The 21,247-nt window shown below is 34.5% G+C and overlaps 3 protein-coding genes and 1 pseudogene across 6 annotated transcripts; 2 read left to right on the top strand and 2 right to left on the bottom strand.

The window, feature by feature from the left end:
- Positions 1-384: 384 nt before the first annotated feature.
- ATVPS33 (Sec1/munc18-like (SM) proteins superfamily) lies at positions 385-9,377 on the bottom strand. Its single transcript, XM_048120181.2, has 22 exons — positions 9,231-9,377; positions 9,103-9,142; positions 8,917-8,997; positions 8,405-8,599; positions 8,210-8,320; positions 8,048-8,113; positions 7,191-7,298; positions 7,049-7,099; positions 6,293-6,349; positions 5,794-5,888; positions 5,289-5,340; positions 5,114-5,170; positions 4,161-4,223; positions 3,971-4,077; positions 2,728-2,850; positions 2,559-2,640; positions 2,395-2,465; positions 1,648-1,728; positions 1,153-1,210; positions 1,005-1,066; positions 783-876; positions 385-704 (listed from the first exon to the last, which is right to left on the bottom strand). Exons 1-22 carry the CDS (start codon positions 9,281-9,283, stop codon positions 612-614), a joined length of 1,800 nt encoding a protein of 599 aa, XP_047976138.1. The 5' UTR covers positions 9,284-9,377; the 3' UTR covers positions 385-611.
- Positions 9,378-12,116: 2,739 nt separating this feature from the next.
- On the top strand, positions 12,117-15,769 carry LOC125218475 (binding partner of ACD11 1-like). Of its 3 annotated transcripts, XM_048120147.2 has the most exons (5): positions 12,117-12,274; positions 14,380-14,483; positions 14,584-14,659; positions 14,833-14,916; positions 14,994-15,769. In XM_048120147.2, exons 1-5 carry the CDS (start codon positions 12,269-12,271, stop codon positions 15,570-15,572), a joined length of 849 nt encoding a protein of 282 aa, XP_047976104.1. In that variant the 5' UTR covers positions 12,117-12,268; the 3' UTR covers positions 15,573-15,769. The 3 variants fall into 3 exon arrangements, with proteins under 3 accessions (XP_047976104.1, XP_047976105.2, XP_047976103.2); XM_048120148.2 differs by lacking the exon at positions 12,117-12,274 and having other exon boundaries at positions 14,341-14,483; positions 14,997-15,769; XM_048120146.2 differs by lacking the exon at positions 12,117-12,274 and having other exon boundaries at positions 14,341-14,483.
- A 1,198-nt stretch (positions 15,770-16,967) lies between these two features.
- On the bottom strand, positions 16,968-17,775 carry LOC125223451 (uncharacterized). 2 transcript variants are annotated; one of them, XM_048126608.2, is made up of 3 exons: positions 17,468-17,768; positions 17,342-17,377; positions 16,968-17,258 (listed from the first exon to the last, which is right to left on the bottom strand). In XM_048126608.2, exons 1-3 carry the CDS (start codon positions 17,691-17,693, stop codon positions 17,128-17,130), a joined length of 393 nt encoding a protein of 130 aa, XP_047982565.2. In that variant the 5' UTR covers positions 17,694-17,768; the 3' UTR covers positions 16,968-17,127. The 2 variants fall into 2 exon arrangements, with proteins under 2 accessions (XP_047982565.2, XP_088914966.1); XM_089058840.1 differs by having other exon boundaries at positions 17,342-17,775.
- A 2,082-nt stretch (positions 17,776-19,857) lies between these two features.
- LOC125218427 (uncharacterized) lies at positions 19,858-20,943 on the top strand (annotated as a pseudogene).
- Positions 20,944-21,247: the final 304 nt, after the last annotated feature.

Raw genomic sequence — 21,247 nt, 5'->3', positions numbered from 1 at the left:
ACTTTATTTTTTCACCACTTTAGTTATTTATTATAATTTTTTCAAAACAAGTGCGCAAAAGTAAACGTTGCATTTTTAATGGGACGGAGGGAGTATTTGATTGAGCTTTAGTCAAATGTTATTCGAAATATAAGCCCAACGAGTTAGTTTGACCAATAATCCATCGAGAAATCTATAAATAAGTAAAAAACATTTTCAAATGAATTAATTTCCCACAAATTTGAGTAATTCATGGGAAATTCGGTATAAGGCATATTCATGGAGTAATATTACACCAAATTTAAAGTTAGTAAAAAATACCAAATTCCGTCCAAAATTTGTGATTTTAGACATTAATATCCAATAAATTACAATTACAAGATCTAGTATTATGTTAAAACGATATCAATGCAAGTATCATAGTAAAATTGATTAGTGGTAATCATAGTACCAAAACCTTGACACCAAAAAACGCCTAAGCAGAATGGCAAAGAAGCATATATGCAGAACTCAATAGATAATCAATCACACACATCATAGTATGTAAGCTCAGATCTACAACTTGTATAAACAAACAAAGCCGTCTTGAGATGGAAGACACTCCTCCGGCGTGTCGAACGTCGCACGTCGCACTACTTATCCCAGTCACTTATGAAGGTCTCTATCAAGGTGCGTCCATTGACAACTTTGGTTATTCCTATAATCAAATCATACGCCATTCCTTCCTGCAGGAAATGAATCAAATCAGGTTTAAACTTTTAAATATGATTAAGCTCTACATATTTATTTTGCAGAAAGCATACCTGGGAACTGAGGAAACGGAGCGCAGATATCTCAGCGAATGTTACTCCACCAACAAAAACTACAAGGACTAGATCACGCCTTCCATTTGAAAGTCTAGAGGAGGTAAAAAAAATGTTGTTAGTTATAAAGAAGCACATCGAGCATTTGCATTCTGCCATTTGACTATTCAACGACTTAGTTATGCCAAACAAGAATGTTGTTAGTTAGAGGTTGAGGAATACTTCTCCGAACTGTTCAGCGATCCAGGTAGTGTATCATATGATGGGATGCTAGAAAATCCACCCTGGACAAGTATAGAGGAATCACTTTAGCTATTTTTGATATAGCAAAACCGAGAGATGACAAGGAGGATACGAGAAGATGACTCACTCTCTTGGTTTCCAACTGTGGACCAGGCAGCAGTTTCAGTATTTCTTCTAAGGAGCGCCTACAAGATAATTTTGCATAGAGACTATTAAAGAACAAAAACTGGGCAGGAAATAAATTAGTGCCGAGTACAACATAACTCCATAGTTGAATCAATATTGTTAGAATCAGATGTCATCTTCACTCAAAAATAGGAAGTATTCAAAAAACCATTTGATATGAACTAGGTGGCAGTAAATTGAGCAACTTATCATTACAAGAACCAGAAACCACGGGAAACTAGACAAATGAAGCCTGAAGAAAAAAACATTGTAAATATAAAAAAACATATCATTCACTATTTGTTTATTCCCCTGTGAACATAGTAAGCACATATTTAGTATACTCCTTATCATATTTCAACTGAGGGGGAGAAAATCCAACAACGAGAGAAACATAGCCTGCATAATAACATGCCAATGTTTTTCTAAAATAGGAGAACTTGGGATATAAGCTCACCATCCAGATCGTATTGCGTGCTGTACAAGTCGAATGCTGAGGGGTGCGTATCCAGAGAAGACATATGAAATATCATTCGGACTGACAAAAACAAGTTAACTGTCAGAAGAACGAGTCAGGAAATAAAGTCACTAAACTGCACTTATGTTCAATATTGCTCTTGGCTAAGCATTTAGCATTATCAGCATCCATACTTGAAAATTTTTTAAAAAGGATCCTTGAAACAGTTAAAAATTAAAAAATGGAAGACATCTGTTGCAGATGCAGAGGTAATAAACATGCAACGGAGCAAGGTACCATGCCATCTAGGAACTACTACATAGCAAGTGTCCTAGAGATACATGGAAACGAAGAAAATAAAAACAACAGAATCATAAGATGGTTCTAAAAATAGAAAATTGAAGACGTATATGACATAGTCAAAGATACTACTGCACATGCCCCGGAGCAATGTATGCCATGCTTGCTAGAAACTACGTAAGCAAATGCCCCAGAATAGCAAGATGTTTGCTTATCTTCACCATAAAAATAAGAAACTAAAGGGTAACGGTAAATTGATAGTCTGATATTTTAAAAAACAAGCAGTATTTAAGCCTCACTTAAATTACTATACCATCAATAAGCAAGAGTCCATAATAGGAGGCATCAAACATAGTTTGCGGATTACAAGCGGTTACACAGCACCAAACATTTAACATCACATTCTTATATGGAAGCAAGAAGTTTCACATATAGAAGGAAAAGTACTTAGTGGTATCTGTGTCCTCAACTAGAAGTTGCAAAGCACGTTTGATGGTCAGCCAGTTGCCTCTTGAGTCCTGGAAGACACAACAGAAAATAAACCATTTTAAGATTCTACTGAGGGATTAGTCTAGGTCATATGTGTGTGGATAGAAAATCCAAATTTAAACCTGTTTCCTAAGTAACCCTGCTTTCTCCAAGCTATCCAGTGTATTTATATGCTCAGGACCATAGCTTATAAGCAGCTCTCTCCTGATCCAAAAGTTCAAGATTTTAGATCAATTTCTACTTTCTTTACAAGTTTAAAATAAAATGAAAAACTCTATATGTACCACTTGCCTCAAATAGTCAAAATGCTTTTTTGGCAACCCTGAGTTGGTTATTGAAAATAAGATTAGAAGGCGTAGGACTTTCTCAAGAGGCTCCTGCTTACAAAGCAATTCTTCAATGTAATCAAAGCATCTGCAGTGAGATCATTATTTTGGTTTAATCAGATATTGGTAGCACATTGGCCTCAGGTAACAAGAAATGGAAGTAGGCATGTATAGTTGAAATCTGCAAATTGAAAGATAAATGAAAGTAGGCGTGTATAGTAGAGATTCTGTAATTAGGAGGAACTAGACATATGAACTTCAGGCCAAGACCCACTATGGGGACAGCAGGCGTGTAAGATCAGTTGAATATAGGATCTTTGAAATTGCACATGATGTGGAGATGAACTAGCAGAGATGCTTTTGAAAGTAGGCGTCTTTAGTAGAAATTCTGCAATTAGGAGAAACTAGACATATGACCTTTCGGCCGAGACCCACTATGGGGAGAGCACGCGGGTAAGATCAGTTGGAATATAGGGTCTTTGAAATTGCGCATGACGTGGAGAAGAACTAGTGGAGATGCCTTTGAATTGTTGGGCAAAAAACTAAGGGTCAGCAAAGTTTCATTCCAAAATCATCCACAAGAAGCAAATGATCGTAATAGATTATAGAAGTATATTAGTAATATAAAACAACACTAATCACAGGAAACGTTTCTTGCATTTATATTGTTGATTTCTAGTTTTTGAAATAAATTACATGATTTACAAATTTAAATGGCTCAAGAGGTCTGCTGGCTTAGAGCATAATATTACCCTGATCTAGTCACTTGAAATAAAAGAAAAGGTTCTCCATCTGGACCTAAATAATGTATATGTATACTATATAGGGGTGGGATCCAGTGAGACTTAGATTTAAAAAACTTAATGAGAGAGGGCCACTAATTGCACTCAATGTTAGGAAATAATGCCCAACATCTGATAGTTGCTCATGGCCATAGCTGACTGGATTAGTGTTTTGTGCCAGTAAGCAATCGGAAACTGGGAATGAGCTTCAAAAGTGCCAATTTATACCAGTGGAAAGTAGCTGATTCAGAATGGTAAGTATGTACAAATGTGATAAACTGACATTTGTCATGATTTATTTTTCACTTGATCTGCCCAAGACATTGAACTCTGTTGGTACACTATTTGATACTCCAGATTATATCTATGAAATGTACTTAGTAAAGCAACAAAAGCACCCACAACATGTTAAAGGTAATAGCATACATGTCATAGCTCTGAGCCTCCACGAGTGTCTGTTCCATATCAAGTCTCTCGGCAAATACCGATTTTGATGTAAATGTTGTCAAATGCTGAGCAAGATTTATGTGCCTCTGAATCGACAAAGAACTTTTTTTAGTTCAAATGCATCCAACGACTTTTCAACATAATCTTGGATTGTCAAAAAGAAACTCACAGTCATTTCCGGCAATGAGTTAAGCTTCTTCACAAAGTCCTTCAACTCAGACACAGTCTGTGTCTGCATACAGAGAGCAGAAATTAGTAAAAACTCATGCAATGTACTCAGTCCTTTGTTAAAATGGAAGGCAACATCTACAAATTTGATCAAAGTTGTGATAAATTTCTACATTACCATATACACTGTCAGTATTATACATATTGTCATGGTATGTCCACACCCATCTCTCCATATTTGTCTTTCTTATAAAACAACTTTTTTATTGAAAAAAGAAAGAAAATGGAGATTACATAGCAATGAGGAATCCCCAAAGCAAAAACAATCAAATTACATTCAACTCCAATCTCTAATGATGTCTGATGCAGAAAAGACCTAAAAATCATTGTAATTCGAGTGCCACTTGGCGATTTGAGGTACATATCCCATTTCTTATAATTGTATTCATTCGTGAAAGATTTATGATTTCATATCTCCATTTCTCATGTCATGCATTCTCCAGTCATTTTCTTATGTGAGTTCACATACATTATAATATTCAATTTTACATAACTGCACTTTGAAACTACCAAAGGAGAGGGAAATGCCATTGAATCTCGGTAAAAGAGAGTTTATTTTACATAAAACTTGAAAGTTTGCAAAAAGGATTTAATCTATAATAAACATGAGAAACAGTGACCTGTAAATATTTATACACTTGCAAAGATTTTTAATTCTGAATAGGATAAGCATAAGCCTCCTTCAAGAAAAAACAATTAAGGGAAAATTGGCTTGATGTTAGAGGTAATGTCAATCTTAGCTTGATGTGATATTAATTTAAAATCTAGGACAAAGATTAACCATTTCTTGTGCTTGAATAGTTATCAATAAGAATTCTAGGACAAAAGCTAACAATTGCTTCAAGTGAACAAATTAGACAAAAACCAGCTCAACAGGGGTTTTTGGCAACTTACAGTAGTCGAAATCTCTGTATAGTCCTGCTTCATGGATGTTGCCTTTTGACGAAGAACCTGAAACATGTTAAACATTGCAAGTTAAGCAGCAGAGCTCCACTAGTAACAGGAAAGAATGCTGTCAGAGCAATAATTGCAAAACACAAGCCCCTATGCTATAAAAAAATGGCTTAACCTGGACAACAACTTCAAAATTCAGATCCCGCGTCTCTCTGAATAATTTGTCACTGCAATGAAGGTAGCATGATGGTTTACAGGTTTATTGAAAATAGTACTATCACATATCACAAAAGATCATGATGGATACAGATTTTAAATGAGTAGAGTGAAGTTATGCACAAATATGGAGCAGGTAAAGAGAAGATCAAACCTAGGCCTAATATATCAGTCAATGGAAAATGTAATGAGTTACAGTCTTACAGAATGAGTGGGAAAGGAATAGAAGTTGACTAGAAGAAGGAAAGCGGGATAAGAAATGCATACTGTAGAATTTATAGAAATAAGTTCAGCTAAACTATTGACATCATGAGTTAGAGAAAATAACATAAAAACAATCAAAAGCATATGGATAGGGTCTGCACCCAAAAATCTCCCTTCAAATTGAACTGAGATTCTTCATTTCCAAATAAATTATGTTATAACAAGAACATGAGCTTCATCAACAACAAAATGTTGGTTACCTAGAATTCAGGGGAACCTTCACCTTCTTGCCTTCTTGCTGATTTCCCATAATGGCTGCATCTAGCTCCACAGCTCCATTTTTTACACCAAGAAACTGCAGCAAACCTATTAGAGATGGTTTATAAAAAAATACCAGAAAGGAAATAGAAAAAATGTCTATGCTATGCTATTGATAAGCAAACGCATAGAGCATGAAAGCTTTCTACATTCAGGTTAACAAGTTAACTCAATGACATCATGTGTCATAAACTTTCTAAATTTTAAGAACAAATAGTTTTCAAAAAGATTCTTCATAAACTTGCAATTTTCAAAATGAAAGCTACAGATTACATGGTCTTACAAAATTCAAAATGAAAGCTATAGACATCAACATCCTCACTTTAATTATGGTATCGCTAAACAAGTTGTGGTCATTAATATAAGACCGGGGCTAGTGTATTATTCTTGATCTAAAAAACTGAACATTGTCGCTAATTTCCTTCACACTTGCCATATTACCTCATCTATCAATCCCTCATATGTTAATTGAGTAAGCATAGGAGTTATCATGTCCACCTGCAAGAAGAAAATAACATATTCAAAATCGCAAAACCCATATATGTGTGAACTGAGAAAACACGATCAAGTATCATTGTATAAATTCACCTAAACTGATATTAATTGATAAAAACACAAGGGGACAGTTTAGAAAAGTCAATAACAAGTTGCTTCAAGATATAAGATGCAAGCCTACTTCCACTAAATAAATGAAAAGATATTGTTTATCACTTGCAAGCCTACTTACGCTAAATACGAAAAGCTATGTGGCAAACTATCCTGAATGGATGCATGCGGAAAATGTGAAGAGTGAAGAGGAAAGAAAGAGAGCTGTAAGCTGTTCTCTCCTTGTATAATAGACAAAAACCTAGGTACTGAAACTATCCATGCTTGATGAAGTAAAGGCAATAATAAGTTACCCAAAGATTTTTTGCAAAAAAAACCTTTGCATTGAATTGTTACTATTCGGAGCAAGATTAGTAACTTCACTTGCAAGTTGCAACTCACCTTTTAACAAGTAATATATGTTTCTTAGTGTACAAACTAATAGACAGTTAGCAGGAAGTCTAAGAATGTCCTGGACATCATTGAATCAGTTGAATAAGAAAATTACTCAGAATTGCAAAATTGCAAGACTCTAACTTTCGTTCATAAACTGGGAGATAGGAGGAGGGTACACCCGTACAAGGATAAACAAACAGAGGAAAGAAGGTTTACCTCTCTATCCAGAAGTACAACAGTATTAATTTCTGGAAGTGGAATGCCCATCTGTGGTTTTTTAGAAGAAAAGTCAGTAGTAGTTTACTTTTGTATGATCAACCAACTCTGTTGAAGAGGCATAAAAACAGAGGGAAAGTACATTTGAAGTATTAACAGGTTCTTCAGTTTGCATACGAGTCAAGATATCAGCAACACGTGCAGCTCCTTTCCCTTTGGCCCTAACATTTGGAATCACTCCACAAGAAAACTGCATTTTCATTCACATATAATCACAAAACAAATAGGAGAGCAAAAGAGAATGGAAAGAACACCTAACCAAAGTTAAAAATATACATTTATGGTGATAGTAGAAACACAAACAGTCTCACAAACTATAATCCAAAAAGACTGAAGCTCAAAGTAATACTCCCTCCGTCCCACTCAAGATGTCCACATTCTTGAGTGGCACAGGATATTAGGAATTGTTAGGTGGAGTAAGTAGAGAGAAAAAAAGGTAGTTGAATATTTTAATGAGGTGAGAGGAGAGAGGGATTTACTTCCAAATATAGAAAATGGACATCTTGAGTGGGACGACTAAAAAGGAAAGGTGGGCATCTTGAATGGGACAGAGGGAGTACTTTTCAATGAATAGTAATATTACGGAATATGAAAGTAATACCACTACAACTTTTATGTTTAAAAGTATTACCAATAACGAACTTCTTATATTTTACACTGGAAAACATTATACTCTTACCTTCACAAAAATATTATTTGGTGTTCAAAAGTATTACTTTATGGATCATTTTTGTGTTCAAAACTATTGTTTTTGTGCACAATATTACTTAGATTTCTCATATTAAATATTTTGTTCTGTGAGACCATCCCATGATACAAGCTCTTGTGACCAAACAGTAAGGATGATAATAACTAAAGTTGAAGAGGCTTAGTAATGCCCATAAGTTTTGAAGGCTCTCCAACACCGACAAACCATTTAGAACATTAAATCAACAATACCTCAAGATTGTGAATGGCTTTGGCAATATTCCAAAAAGCAGTTTCATCTCCTTCTACCAAACTCTCCTGTTATGCATATACTCGTAATATAAGACATGGATTCAATAGTTGAAGGAAATGACTGCTATTTCGAATTATAAATTTTTGGACATAATCCCATACTTTTTCAGTAAGGTCAAGTTCAAATGAAATAACATCCTCGTCAAGCGGGAGCATGTATAAGGAAAACTCCCCAATGTTCAATAGTTCGCGTACTTTTTCCTCTGCAAGTACCTATCGACAATCAAATATAGATAAGGGCCAGTGCCATAAGAAAAATAATACTTAAAACTTAGTGCTTTAATAAATGGTGCTTACATTTTCGCAAGAAACCAGTCTGCGTGGAACAAAGTAAAGATAATATTCTCTGTGAAGCCCTTTGGAGGTATCGTTGTGAATGGTGGAGCAGATGAATCTCATCAAATCGGGTTGAGCTCGAACAAGGAAGACCACTTTGGTTCTTTCCGTTTGAATTGGCTCAGCTGTTAGATGCCGCAATTCAGCACCATTTTCCTGATTGTAATAATAGTTACCGCTACATCAATTTTCTAATGGAGTATTTGATTGGGACAATGTTCTAACTAGCAACCACGCAATTGCTATCAACTCTCAAGGATTCATCCAGTGCTTTCAATCACCATATTCTAACCATACACTATATGATTACAAATTCAGAAAGACAAAACTGCAGAGTAGTTCCATTTGATCCCTCTGGGTGAGTAAAGTGGATTCAAGTCATAACCTTCGACAGCTTACAGTTTTGGAGATGCAAAAAAAGATCCTAATTCTTAAAATCAAAAAAAAAAAAAAATCAAACAAACGCGAAATACCTTTAGTTCTGAGCTCTGGACAAGCAGTGACAGTGCTCCACTAAGCTTCGGATCAATTACCAAACATTTATCTCCCTTTATCTAAACAGGTGGAATAAAATGGAAAAATTGATATCATAAAACAAATCCGTAAAAGAAAAGCCGTTGCACAATGATTGAAATATATCTGTAGTGCATAAAACTCACATCTCTGAGGATATTTAGCAGCTCCGTTTGAGCTCGTGTTCTGAATTCCAAGAACAAACACAACAAATCACTGATCAAAATCTAAGATATTTGATTGAAGCATTGAACAGAAAAACCGAATACCATACCGTATCTCAGTGAGATTTATGGGGGCATTCTCTAAATTGGGAATCTGCGACATTGTTAATCGTTTTCTCTCTTTCTCCAATCCCCCTCTCCGCCTTACAAAGACTGATTCTCGAGCTTTGTTGATCCAAAACCAGGTTTAAACCATTTTTGTATTTTAATATACGTATTACTCTATTTTTATTATGTTCATGATTTTATGCCGTTTTATTAATAATGTTTCTAATTTATTTTAAAGAATATGTCAATAGAGTTTAACATCTATATTAGAAAATAATAATCACTTAAAATGAAAAATAAAAGAGATGGTATTGAGACAACAAATTATTCCAACAAAATGATATACAGGAGTACTAGAATAATATTACCTAAATTAAATCACTTCATTAGTTGAGCTCGATATACAGTAGATCGATTCTGATTTATTAACTTAGTCCGTCATTTATAGTCTCATTTTGACTCGGTAAATTGTTTAATTTTATGAAATAAAATTAGAAAAATAGGTTAGTGGAAAATAGACCCTCACTTTTATATATTGATTTTTATAATAGAATGATAGGTGTATTTACCTAAAATAAAAAAAAACAAATAAGACTTTGCATCACTTACATTCCAAAATAGCAAAATGAGACATTATTTTACGGATGGAGGGAGTATATTTGTTTGAAAGATAATGAGACATGTGCTATGATACGCCGAGGTATCCTCAGCGCACAGGAAGGAACATAAAGTAGATGACTAGAGCTTTGCAATTTTCAAACTTCCGTATAAAGAGAAAGAAAAGGAAATATGAATCCATATTCTTTCTTTTGCCACAATGATAAAAACAAGAAATATATATAGGACTCTAAGCTATTATGACTTCTATATGATCCGGAAAAGAACTATTAAGAAAATCCGAAAAGAAGCTCATATTGGTGCTCACCTCACAAGGAAATAACTCAAAAAATGAACTAAAAATATATGCAAAGTAAACTAACTCAAAAATTAACTAAACAAAATCTCCATATCTTTGGGAGGGCCACGCGTCCTTTGCGGTCGGCTCGTGGTTGCTGTAGTTGCCGCCTGCTCCAGCCTAGGCGGCAACTCGATCCTCATCGGAGATGTTGATCCACGGCCAGCCTCCTCTGAGTCTATATCGTGCTACTTATTTACTTCTATTTTATTATTTTTATAATTATTTTAGATAAATCAACTCACTTGTTTATTGTATATTGTTGCTTATATTAAGAATTGATTCTATATTTTCATATTATTGGCTTAAGCATTTTGTCCCACATCATAAAAATCATAGAAATGGAATATTCCAATATTTGTGAACAAAATTAAAGTGTGCATTTAACTTTATTGTTATTTCATGTGAATTTTTACTGAAAAAGTTTTGAGATATTTTCTTAGGACTCTGGGATAAAATGACCGGCTCCATCACTGCGTACATCCACTAACCACGATCTAAATGACTAGCACCCTCAACAACTAATCCAATGACTTTTCACAAAGCATGAAGATTAGTTGTATATGGACAGCAGGAATTAACATTCAAGAGGCATTTTTAGGCAAGAAAAAAATATTACATGTAATATGGAGTTAGATAACAGTCTGTCAATTTCCACATTCCTACTTGGTAGCTTAGGATCTGGTTCCCTGGTTCAATAGATTGAATTTTTAGCTATGCCGGTGGTATCCATTGCAGCGTTTTCAATTTTCATGCTCTCTTTCTACCTCCAGTTCATATGACTTTTTTCATATGTTCTAGTTCAGTCATTAAATCGCCATAGCATCATATATGTAACAATTAAGCTCAAAAGAATACTCTAATTTCTCAAAAATTTACTCTTAACGGTTTAAAAGGAAATAATTTTCTACGGTCTAGCACACAAAAAACCAAATTAATCCGATCGATTAACAACCAAATTAATCTGATCGATTAACGTTAATAATGGAAAATATCAATTACATCAAAATATCAAATTTGGTAGTGTAAAAATTAAATAAGAAAAAGATGAAATTAAAGGCGAATGAGAGGGTCCTATTACTAATTTTTAGAATGAGAGATTACATTATAATTTGATGGGAAATTATGTTTTCAGAATTGGATCGGATCAGTCGGTTTCGCAAATTGATCCTTATTTCGATCCGATTCATATATAAAAATAGTAGAGAAATGAATTGATATGAACTTAACAAATGACCGGTTTGATTGTGAATCGTTAGTTTGATTCAACCGTTTTTGTTAATTTTAAATATTTAGTTTGAAAAAATAATTTATGCCAAATAAATTTAATCTATTGACCACAGACAATATTTGAACCACCCCAACCACTTCACCATAAACATTTTGTAACATGATAAACTTTAAATATTAGTTTACATACATTATAAATGGTGACTCAATGCATCAACTTTGTCCTACACACCCCACAAAATCTAAAACACTGTAAATATCATATTATCCTATCAATCCTAATTACGATAAATAATAATGTGATTTTGTAGTAAATAGCATTCTAATCAACTACTAATTGATTTCTACTATACTCTAAAAAATTAATGCAATTTTTTTAAGAGAATAATAAATCTCCATAATGTTTAGAATACCATTATTGTACGGCAATACCACATGTTTGATTAAATTATATCATCCACTAAATTTTAATTATATTTAATTACTGACTTACTGTACTATTTAGATAATATTGAATGTATATTGCAATATTTTGGTCTAATTGGTAATCAAATATCAAATCAATTGAATTATGAACCTATTTTGTTGGTTAACTATTGAACACATTCAGATATCATATATGCATGTAAATCCATAAATACGTACATTTTGGGCAATTAAAAAGATTACTGATTTTCGAACACGCGGGCCCCAGTCTTTAAAAAGAATCAACGAATTTTGAGTTGCAATTCAGCTCCCGTCAACGCCCCCATCAATTCAGCTGTCGCCGGCATCTCTGCTTAAATCCCTATTCTACTCAACTTCACATTTTTCTTCTCATTACTTCGATTCATCTCTCTCTCTCGCAGCACCATCATGTCGGTAAGTTCGCGCATCAGCTTCTTCGTCTTGCTATTCTTCTCTTAATGTTTTTTTTAATCCGGATCGGTTGCTTGCATTTCGTGGTTAAGTGGTTATTTCTGTTGGATTGTATGTAGAATCGGTCGATCTGTTCGTCTGGTTTAGGTGGAATGTGTTAGGAACTTGTAATATGTAAATCAGGTGCTGATATTAATGAGGTGTTCAGCAGAAGTCATTTTTATGCGATTGTGGTTGTATTTTGGATCAATTTGATGTGATTGCGATTGTAATGTAGATTAATTTGAGTTCATTTGATGTGATTGTGGTCGTCATTTGGCTGTATTTGACGATGATATATGGATCTGCTGATAATAACTTCGATCTGCTAGGGAACTGGTGTAATGTGTTTTATGTCATTTTCGGATTCATGCTTTGACGGAAAACTCCTTGACCTTATTGCTTGAGTTTCACTGAAATGACTCAATTAGATGTGCATTTTGGCAAGTGAAGCCCTCTTTTTTGGATGTGAGAATCTGGGATATGTTGCTCTTTTAGGGTTGGTGAAAATGAATGTACAGTTATATTTTTCAGGATGGATACCCTAGCAGAGAAATTTAGATTCTGAATTACGATTCATTGCCTTTCTAAATTCAGACACTGCTGCCCATTCTGGAGTTTTTGTATTGCCTCCATACCTTTCAGCATTGGTTTATAATTCATTTAGACAATTGTTGTGCCAACTATAAACCAGCCAGCACTAAATTGATGATAGTTAGGGAGATTTGTTCTTAACTTGCATTCCCAAAACAGGTAAGGTAGCAGCAGACTTAATTATGTGTAAGGTTTCCTAGGGCCCAAAGAAAGTAACTAGTTAGAAGCTAGTGGTCATGATATGAAAAGAAAGTAGTCCAACTTAAAATACTTGATAAGGCAGTGTTATCAAAGGTTGTATTATTCATTGGATGGGCACAACATAGATGTTACCATGTGAGTTAATAAGGCAGAACCATCAAGGCATTATTAATGGGATGGGAATTGGGAAAGATGTTACCAAGCAGATTATCTTTCAAAACCTTGAAAAGTTTTTAGACAGTTCAGATTCAAGTCCTTAAAATTATCAACACAGTGCAGACTGATTGACTCTTTTACACCTCTAGTACTGCTGTATTCTCTAGTATTTCTGCACCCTCTCCTAATTCTTCTGAAAGCATGTTCTAACAGTTTTCTTTGTATCTTATGCTGTGATGGACCATTGAGAATCATCAGCAATTATAATTTTGGTTTAAGTTGATAACCAATGGTTGCGCAAATGTAAAATTTGCTTCTCATTAGCATTATGACTTATATTATTATTCATTCATGGCACCTATCAGTCATGAGTGTCCTTTGGTAAGACCAATTTTAGTTATGAAAAAAAATATTACACGGTAACACGGGTATAGGATACTTAAAAACTTGAGCAGGAACAGAGCATTGGGTGATGGACAAAAATGTATATGCAAGAATACACACAAAGTTTTGAACTACATTTCTATGCTGTAGCTTTTTTAAATATAAACTAGTGTTTCATCAGAATGCTCTGTACTTCTATAGGGTGACCCATGACAGAATTTTACCACTTCAGATTAAAAAAGTTGGCAACAGCTCAAAGGCTGTTTGGCCTTTTCAGTCAGTTTCATAGATGTAATGCATATACTCCTTTTCATATTACTACTTGTTAGTCATCAGCTGAAGATGACGAGTATATAAAACTATAGCTTCCTATCGTAAAAGTATTGGGAGTTAAGTACTCCACAATCTTTGAGTTGGTAAAAAGTTTCTTAAATGATTGACCATTCATGTATAGGAATCCACAATGAACTGCTCAAACATGTCAATGGAAAAGACCAACTAGTCACTGTTTTATAAGCCATTAATGATAAAATATTCATTAAACTATATAAATCCTTGGTTTGATGAAATATTGCCTGTGACCCAACGTAAATGTGACCTAGAATAGGTAATTACAATGCCAATGTCACATGCTATATGGATGGTCAGCTCTTGGGTATTACTATCCTGCACTTTGGGATCACGCGTTTCTCTAGAAGCAATTTACTAATATGGTTTACTTTTTTATGTCCCAGATAAAAACCGTCAAGGTCAGCAATCTGTCTCTTGGAGCATCAGAGCGTGATGTTCACGAGTTCTTTTCTTTTTCTGGTGATATTGAATATGTCGAGATGCGAAGGTTACATTAGTTTAATCTAGTGCTTTCATACCCTATATGTATGTGGTGTTCTAATGTGTTAAAAAATACTCATTGACTTAAATGGCCTACACTTATGTAGTGATACTGAGCGATCTCAAATTGCATTTGTTACCTTCAAGGATGTGCAGGGAGCAGAGACTGCAATCCTTCTCTCGGTGATTCTCTCTCTCTCTCTCTCTCCCCTTGTGACCTTTGTACTTTCTCTATCTTTCCATAATGTTGTATCTAGACTAACCAGTAAACACCGGCACAAGCTATTTTTATCCATCAATTTCTTCCACAAGCATGCCCTTTTATTTGTTACTATATCTTCTTTCTTGGTTATCAGGGTGCAACAATCATAGACATGACTGTGGAAATTAATCCAGAGCCGGATTACAAGCTTCCTCCTGCTGCTTGTGCACCACCGCTGGTAATGACTAATGCATTTGCAACTTGTGTACTCTGTAACTACATTACATAAAGCCTTTTTTAACCTCCCACAAATAGCAGCAATCAGACAAAAAAACTGGAGGGGGTTCTGAATCTGCATTGCAAAAGGCAGAGGATGTTGTGAGCAGCATGCTTGCAAAGGGTTTCATCTTAGGTAAAGATGCTGTTAACCAAGCAAAATCTTTTGACGAGAAGCACCAATTGACCTCCACAGCAAGTGCCAAAGTTTCGTCAATCGACAAAAAGATTGGGCTGACTGAGAAGATAACGATTGGAACTTCCATTGTGAATGATAAAGTGCGGGAAGTGGATGAGAAACTGCACGTTTCTGAGAAAGCAAAATCAGCATTAGCTGCAGCTGAGCAAACAGTTAGTAATGCTGGATCTGCTATTATGAAGAATAGATATGTTCTTACCGGCACTACATGGGTAACTGGTGCTTTTAGCAAAGTGACCAAGGCTGCTGGGGAAGTTGGCCAAAAGACGAAGGAGAAAGTTGGGATTGTTGAGGACGAGCAGAGAAGGAAAATGGTGGATGACTTCGCGCAGGTTCATTTATCAGAGTCTCCTAAAGCTTCTGATTCTGCAGAGCTGCATCCTTCCAAGCCTGCTCCTGTACAAGGTTTGATTCTCTGATTGGCCTCCTAAACACTTTCGTGATCCTTGTGTTGTGCCGTCTGGTTCTGATTCTGAGAATAGGCTGAAATGGTGATCTTCATTCTTGAAGGATTTTGCTTCATTTTATATGTCGTTTGTTGTTTCATACATATATACACATCAAGTGAAAACTGAAAATATCAATAGTTGATGCATGGACTAGTTTGATTCTTGAATTGATATGTTGGTTCATTTTATTTCTTGAATTGATTTGTTGGTTGTGATTTTGGTGCAACTACCAGAAGTCATTTCATAAAAAAAGTAATTACGAAAAAGAGAAAACAATGCACTACGCATTTTGGTACCTAAACTGTGCTCCCTCGAAATTTATATGATTCACCCAAAAATCAAGATTGATTGACTTTTTGAAAGTCAAATCTATTTTTAAAAATCGAGTCAAAGGCCCAGATATAATTCTATGATAAATACTTGGCCCACTTTCATACAAAGTTGGGCAATGCCCTACCACAGAATCAGGCCCAATTTTTGTGTACTAATTCAATAATTGTATCTTATTGTATGCACAAAGATAAAATGATAACAGTGGGTAGAATAGAAATGTAGATTTATACTACTGTATAACTTACAAAAATAAGTGTATATATTTTTCCTAACTGGGGAGATATCATTTTCCCTCTTTATTTTAATACATAAAAATGAGTATATGTTTTTCTTAAATGGGTAGATATCATTTTCGCTCTTTATTTTAATAGGGATCTAATTCCCACCATTAAGTTTACCAGAAAAGAAAAAGTAGTATTTATGTACATGTTTTAACAACTCAAAATAAAGATTATGGGCTGTACTAGAAATTAAAACTTTTATGGGGTCCAAACTGTTAATTATCGTTAATATTGGTGCAAAATTTTTGTATTTATAATTACAACTGGCAAAGTCCAACCGCACCACGAGGTTCTGCTACTGAGTAACGGTCCTATTCCAGCTGTTTTCCATTTTCAAACCCCACCCTCTTTATTTTTATGTTTCAACATGATTCTTCAAGTATTAAAGTCACACCCTATGCTTTTGTAAAAGAACAGATCATAATATTATCTGAATATTTCTTTATTTCTTTCCAGCAGCTTCTTCCGAAAGACACGTTATCATATCATAAATTTCACTTTTCTAAGCAAAAATACTTTATCCGAAGTACTACTACAATCCGGATTAAATATAATTACTTAATTCAAACAATGAAAAATTGACATCATGAGACCAATTATAAAACTATTGCTGTCGTTACACCTAATGAATAAAACAGATCACATTATTGATCATCAATCAGTAAGCAGAAAAGAGATTCCAATATTAAACAACCAGTATTTCCCTTGTCTTTTCATATAATGTTGCTCTCAAATTATATCCATCCACCTGTATAGAAAAATTACTGTTCATATTAGATAGGCACAACAAATAAATACACGTGTACAAATAGTTATAATCGCCAATAAATTCACATTAGAAATTAAGACGAAAAAAAAAGGAAAAAAAAAGGGCACCGACGGTAGTCAAAATCAAAATCCAAACGTTGTAACTAAAAATGAGGGATTTTGCGGTGGAGGCGCCGCTGCTTGGCCTCCTCCTGCTTCAAGTTCTTCAAACTCCGCACGGCCAATATATCCCCTTTCTGAATCTCCAATATTCCTTGCAATTCCGATATATTTTCTACACAAATCAACAAAATTATTCAGCTTTGAGCAAACTAGCAAAATCAATCGACAATGGAAGGAGAAATCACTGATGCCTACCAGCAGGGTCTGAAATGGTCTTCACGCCATTGAACTCTGAACAAAACAAAAAAACAAGTTTAACAAAAGAAAAAAAAAAAGCAGCAAATTGATGAAAAATAGGATAGCAATTGAAGAGAAATATACCGTTGAGAGAGGGGTTGTGGGAAGAGAGATAGAGAATGAGGAAACAGAGGAGGGTGAGAAGAGGAATGAGGTGAATGTAGGAGTGAGGCGCGGCGGTTTTGGGATTGAGCTTCTTGAGCTCGCATTCTTCCTGTCCGTAGAGAGCAGTTTGTGGTGAAATTGAAGAAGATTGGGATTCATCTTTCACGAGCTTCGAAGAGGGAGAACCCAGTGATTGCCTCTGCATGTTTTAGAGAGAGAGAGAGAGAGTGTGATGGCTCTTGTTTTCGTTGTGAGAGCTATATTTGTTTTTGGTAGGGACTTGCTGTAACCCAATGTATTTAATTCGTCCCATAAAATATTGTGCATACGCTGTCTTGTTATAAATTGCCATTCAATAAATTTAGTTGGATGTCTGTATAGTTGTTATGAGTAACAACTTAATAATCAAGTGTGAATTAAAGAATTAAATGTAAATGGGTACAAAAATTGAGTTTTTATCTAGGCTCGTGCTTTAAATAACTGAAAATAGGTTTAATTATATGCAGTATTAAATTAATAATTCAAATTTATGTATTAACAAATCCTAATTAAATTTAACATGGATTAGAAATTTTGATTATTATGTCTACATTGTATGCAAACAATTCTTTCTTTTGTAAATAAAAGCGACATTGGGCAGTCGAACTGTTTTTTATTTCTCTGTTAAAAAAGCAAAAAGAGGCGTAATCAAGGGTAAAACGAGGGTCCATATAAGAAATTACTTAGCTTATGGTCTAAGCTAAATTCAATGAGCGACAATGTCACTAGTGAATGCATTATAGAGTAAAACAAAGAGTATTAGGCTGAAAGTTTTAAATAAAATGGACCAATTCATAGTTAATTAAATGCCACCGTGTGACTCTATACATAAAATGCGCGTACAACAGCGGCTAATTTCTACACCATTTTTTCAATGCATGAAATTTTAACTATTTTTATAACTGTAATACACGGTGTTCAAAATGATGTAGCTAGTAGAATTTTTTAAAGAACGATTCGCTCTGTGTTCATTTGCTATAGTGTCGAATCAAGCAGTCAAAACATACGTCTCTTCTTAACTTCCAATTATGGTGTAACTCTTGGAATTTAGAGGGTAACTTTATTCCATATATAGTACTAATATGATCACATAACTTATTGAGCTAATTAACAATTAATTAATCTTAAAACAAACATATATATTGAAATAAAGTGAATATATACAAATGACGTTTGACATCTATTTGATCACGGAATATTGTCAATTATTCAAATAAATGTATGGAATCAGTTAATGATTCTGTCATCAGAGATACTACTGTAAACACGATCAAATATTGACATTGTCGCTTATTCACGTAAATTTAATCCATGCCATTTTCTACGTTTTCTTCTATAAATTAATTTCTCTACTTAATGTATGTATAGATCACTATACTTTCTACACAATAATGAAGTTAGAATAAAAAACATATAATTAACACATTTTTAGTTAATAAGGTAAAAAGTAATGCAGAAAATAAATTTAAATTAATCACATAACGAGAGTTTCCATCCATCTCTTTTTACTTAGTTACTATATTGCTTTAGAGTCTTCGCATTTTAAGGACTAAAAATGGTTTTCTAAATCATAATAATAATGGTTCTCAGCTTAAACCTTTAACTATTTATTGCGAGGATTGAAAATATTTTCCGTCAATAAAAGAACCACATGCATTTCTAGATACCAAATTCGATGTTAATAACAAGAAAAAATGACAGAATTTTCAGTTTGATTGCCTTGACAGTAGCAGAATTGGTCTCTTTCTTGTTTGAGCATTTTATTTTCCTTTTACAGATTTTTTTGAACCATATTTATTAGTATTAAAAAATATCATATTTATGTTCTTGGAAAATTGATTTAGTTATGAATTGTGGATACAGGAGCCCAAAAACTATGAACTCCTCCCTAACAAATTTTAGTTTGGTTGTTTAATTGGTGGTTACTCGATTGAACCCCAAACCTTCATCTTTAGTCATGAGTCACAAATGAGCAACGTGTGTAAATCATACTTACTAATGTTTACTTATATTTATGAAATCTATGATTGATTAATTGTGGCTTTTAATTTCTTGCGAACGTATATTGCATGGGAGTGAAAACTAGTTATGACCAAATATCAAAGTCTTATTTCCTCACTATGAAAATTATGTTGGAGTACTAAAACTATGCACAATGGCACACGCAAAATAGATTTATGTTTGTTGCACAGCATCTTAAAATTACATACGTTAACGAATAACGATCCATTTTTTCTTCGCATGTTGCTTTGAATCGAGAGGCATCAAATTTCTTGCGCTAAACGAAACATTTTCAATTAGGTATATAACTTCTTCGCCTATCACTTTTGAATCGACAAAGGAGAAGAGTGTTGAGGCAAAATGGTGTTATGGGAAATTACATTGGGAACGGCCAATTTTTTAGGTCTCAAACGAACCTACAGGCTTGCTCTCAAAATCCAACGGAACCTCATCAAACGCCCTGCGATTCGCCAATTTCTTCATAGGTGATGGTGTTTATTTTTTAATTACTACTTTTTTGTTTGGTGTATCAATTTTTTTTTAATTGGCGATATAGTCTCTTATGTTTTTTACGAATCTGTATGAAAATTTGGATGAGATCTTGCGTGTAATTTTATCCAATTATTATTGTGCATTTGTTATTTCTCTGCTGATCCATAAAATGATAGTCATTTGTATTATACAAGTATGATGTGAGCATTTTGGTTTATGGACTGAGGATTTTTCTTATGTTGACTTGCATTATAGACGAATTCGAACTGTGTTTGATGGGGCGGTTAGTGTTTATCGCACGATACAAGAGAGGGATATTGAAGTTGGTCGGAACCTTGGCAACCGGATTCTCCGGTGGCTTGATAGAATGAAGCCTGAAGCTCAGATCAGAGGACAATCTCCACCACCCCCTAAAATAAACAGCAACACGACAAATCAGTTGAACAATCAGCCAAAACCTACGGATAAAAAATCAGATAGACATCTATTCACTGCTTCTCGATCTATCTTACCTAAAAACCCTACCATCGCGATGATGATGCAGCCAGCAAGGTCTATTGGACATAACACAATATAGGCAATATGGTGCTGCTGGTTTAGAGCTTTTCAGTTTTGGCCCTACTGGAGTGCTCATGAATCACATAAGGCACTGGAGTATGTATCACTAATAATATCCTTCAAGACTTGAGATCGAAGAAAATCTTGAAAAGGTAGGACTCGAAATTCCAGGATTTTGTTCTGCTCTAGCTGGAAGCTGGAATTGTTTGTTATTCTTAGTGATCTAGTTTGCATTTCTTAGACAATCTTGTTTGAGATCATACTACCTTTGACTGGCAACCTTGTTGTGCCTGGACAATCATGCCACTACTTTGAAAATGCTTGGCCATTGTATATCTCGAACGATGTTTGTGCTGAAAGTCTTTTCTTGCTCAAAAATCTACCCCTGGTTGTGCATAAAATCATGTTTGTATGTGTGCGTTAGTCTTTAATTTGATACTCGGGATCTTCTGTCCACTTTTTAGTAGGTATGTAAACAAGTCACCGAATGCTGGCAGGTTCTCGGGCTCGATTCTACTACCTTTCCTTTTCAGGCTCGAACTACTTTGACAAATAATAAACTATCTCGAACTTGCCTTGTCAAGTAATCAACTACAACGTGTTTGACTTCGTAAAAAGGTTTGTTTTGAATTTTGATAAGACGTTACTCGAACTTGGCTCGTAAAATAA

Source organism: Salvia hispanica, chromosome 1 (genome assembly GCF_029641045.1).
Source record: "Salvia hispanica isolate PSC_SH4W2 chromosome 1, Shi_PSC_v1, whole genome shotgun sequence".
Lineage (NCBI taxonomy): Eukaryota > Viridiplantae > Streptophyta > Magnoliopsida > Lamiales > Lamiaceae > Salvia > Salvia hispanica.
Note: the sequence above shows the minus strand (reverse complement) of the source record. Positions and strands in the feature narration are given on the sequence as shown.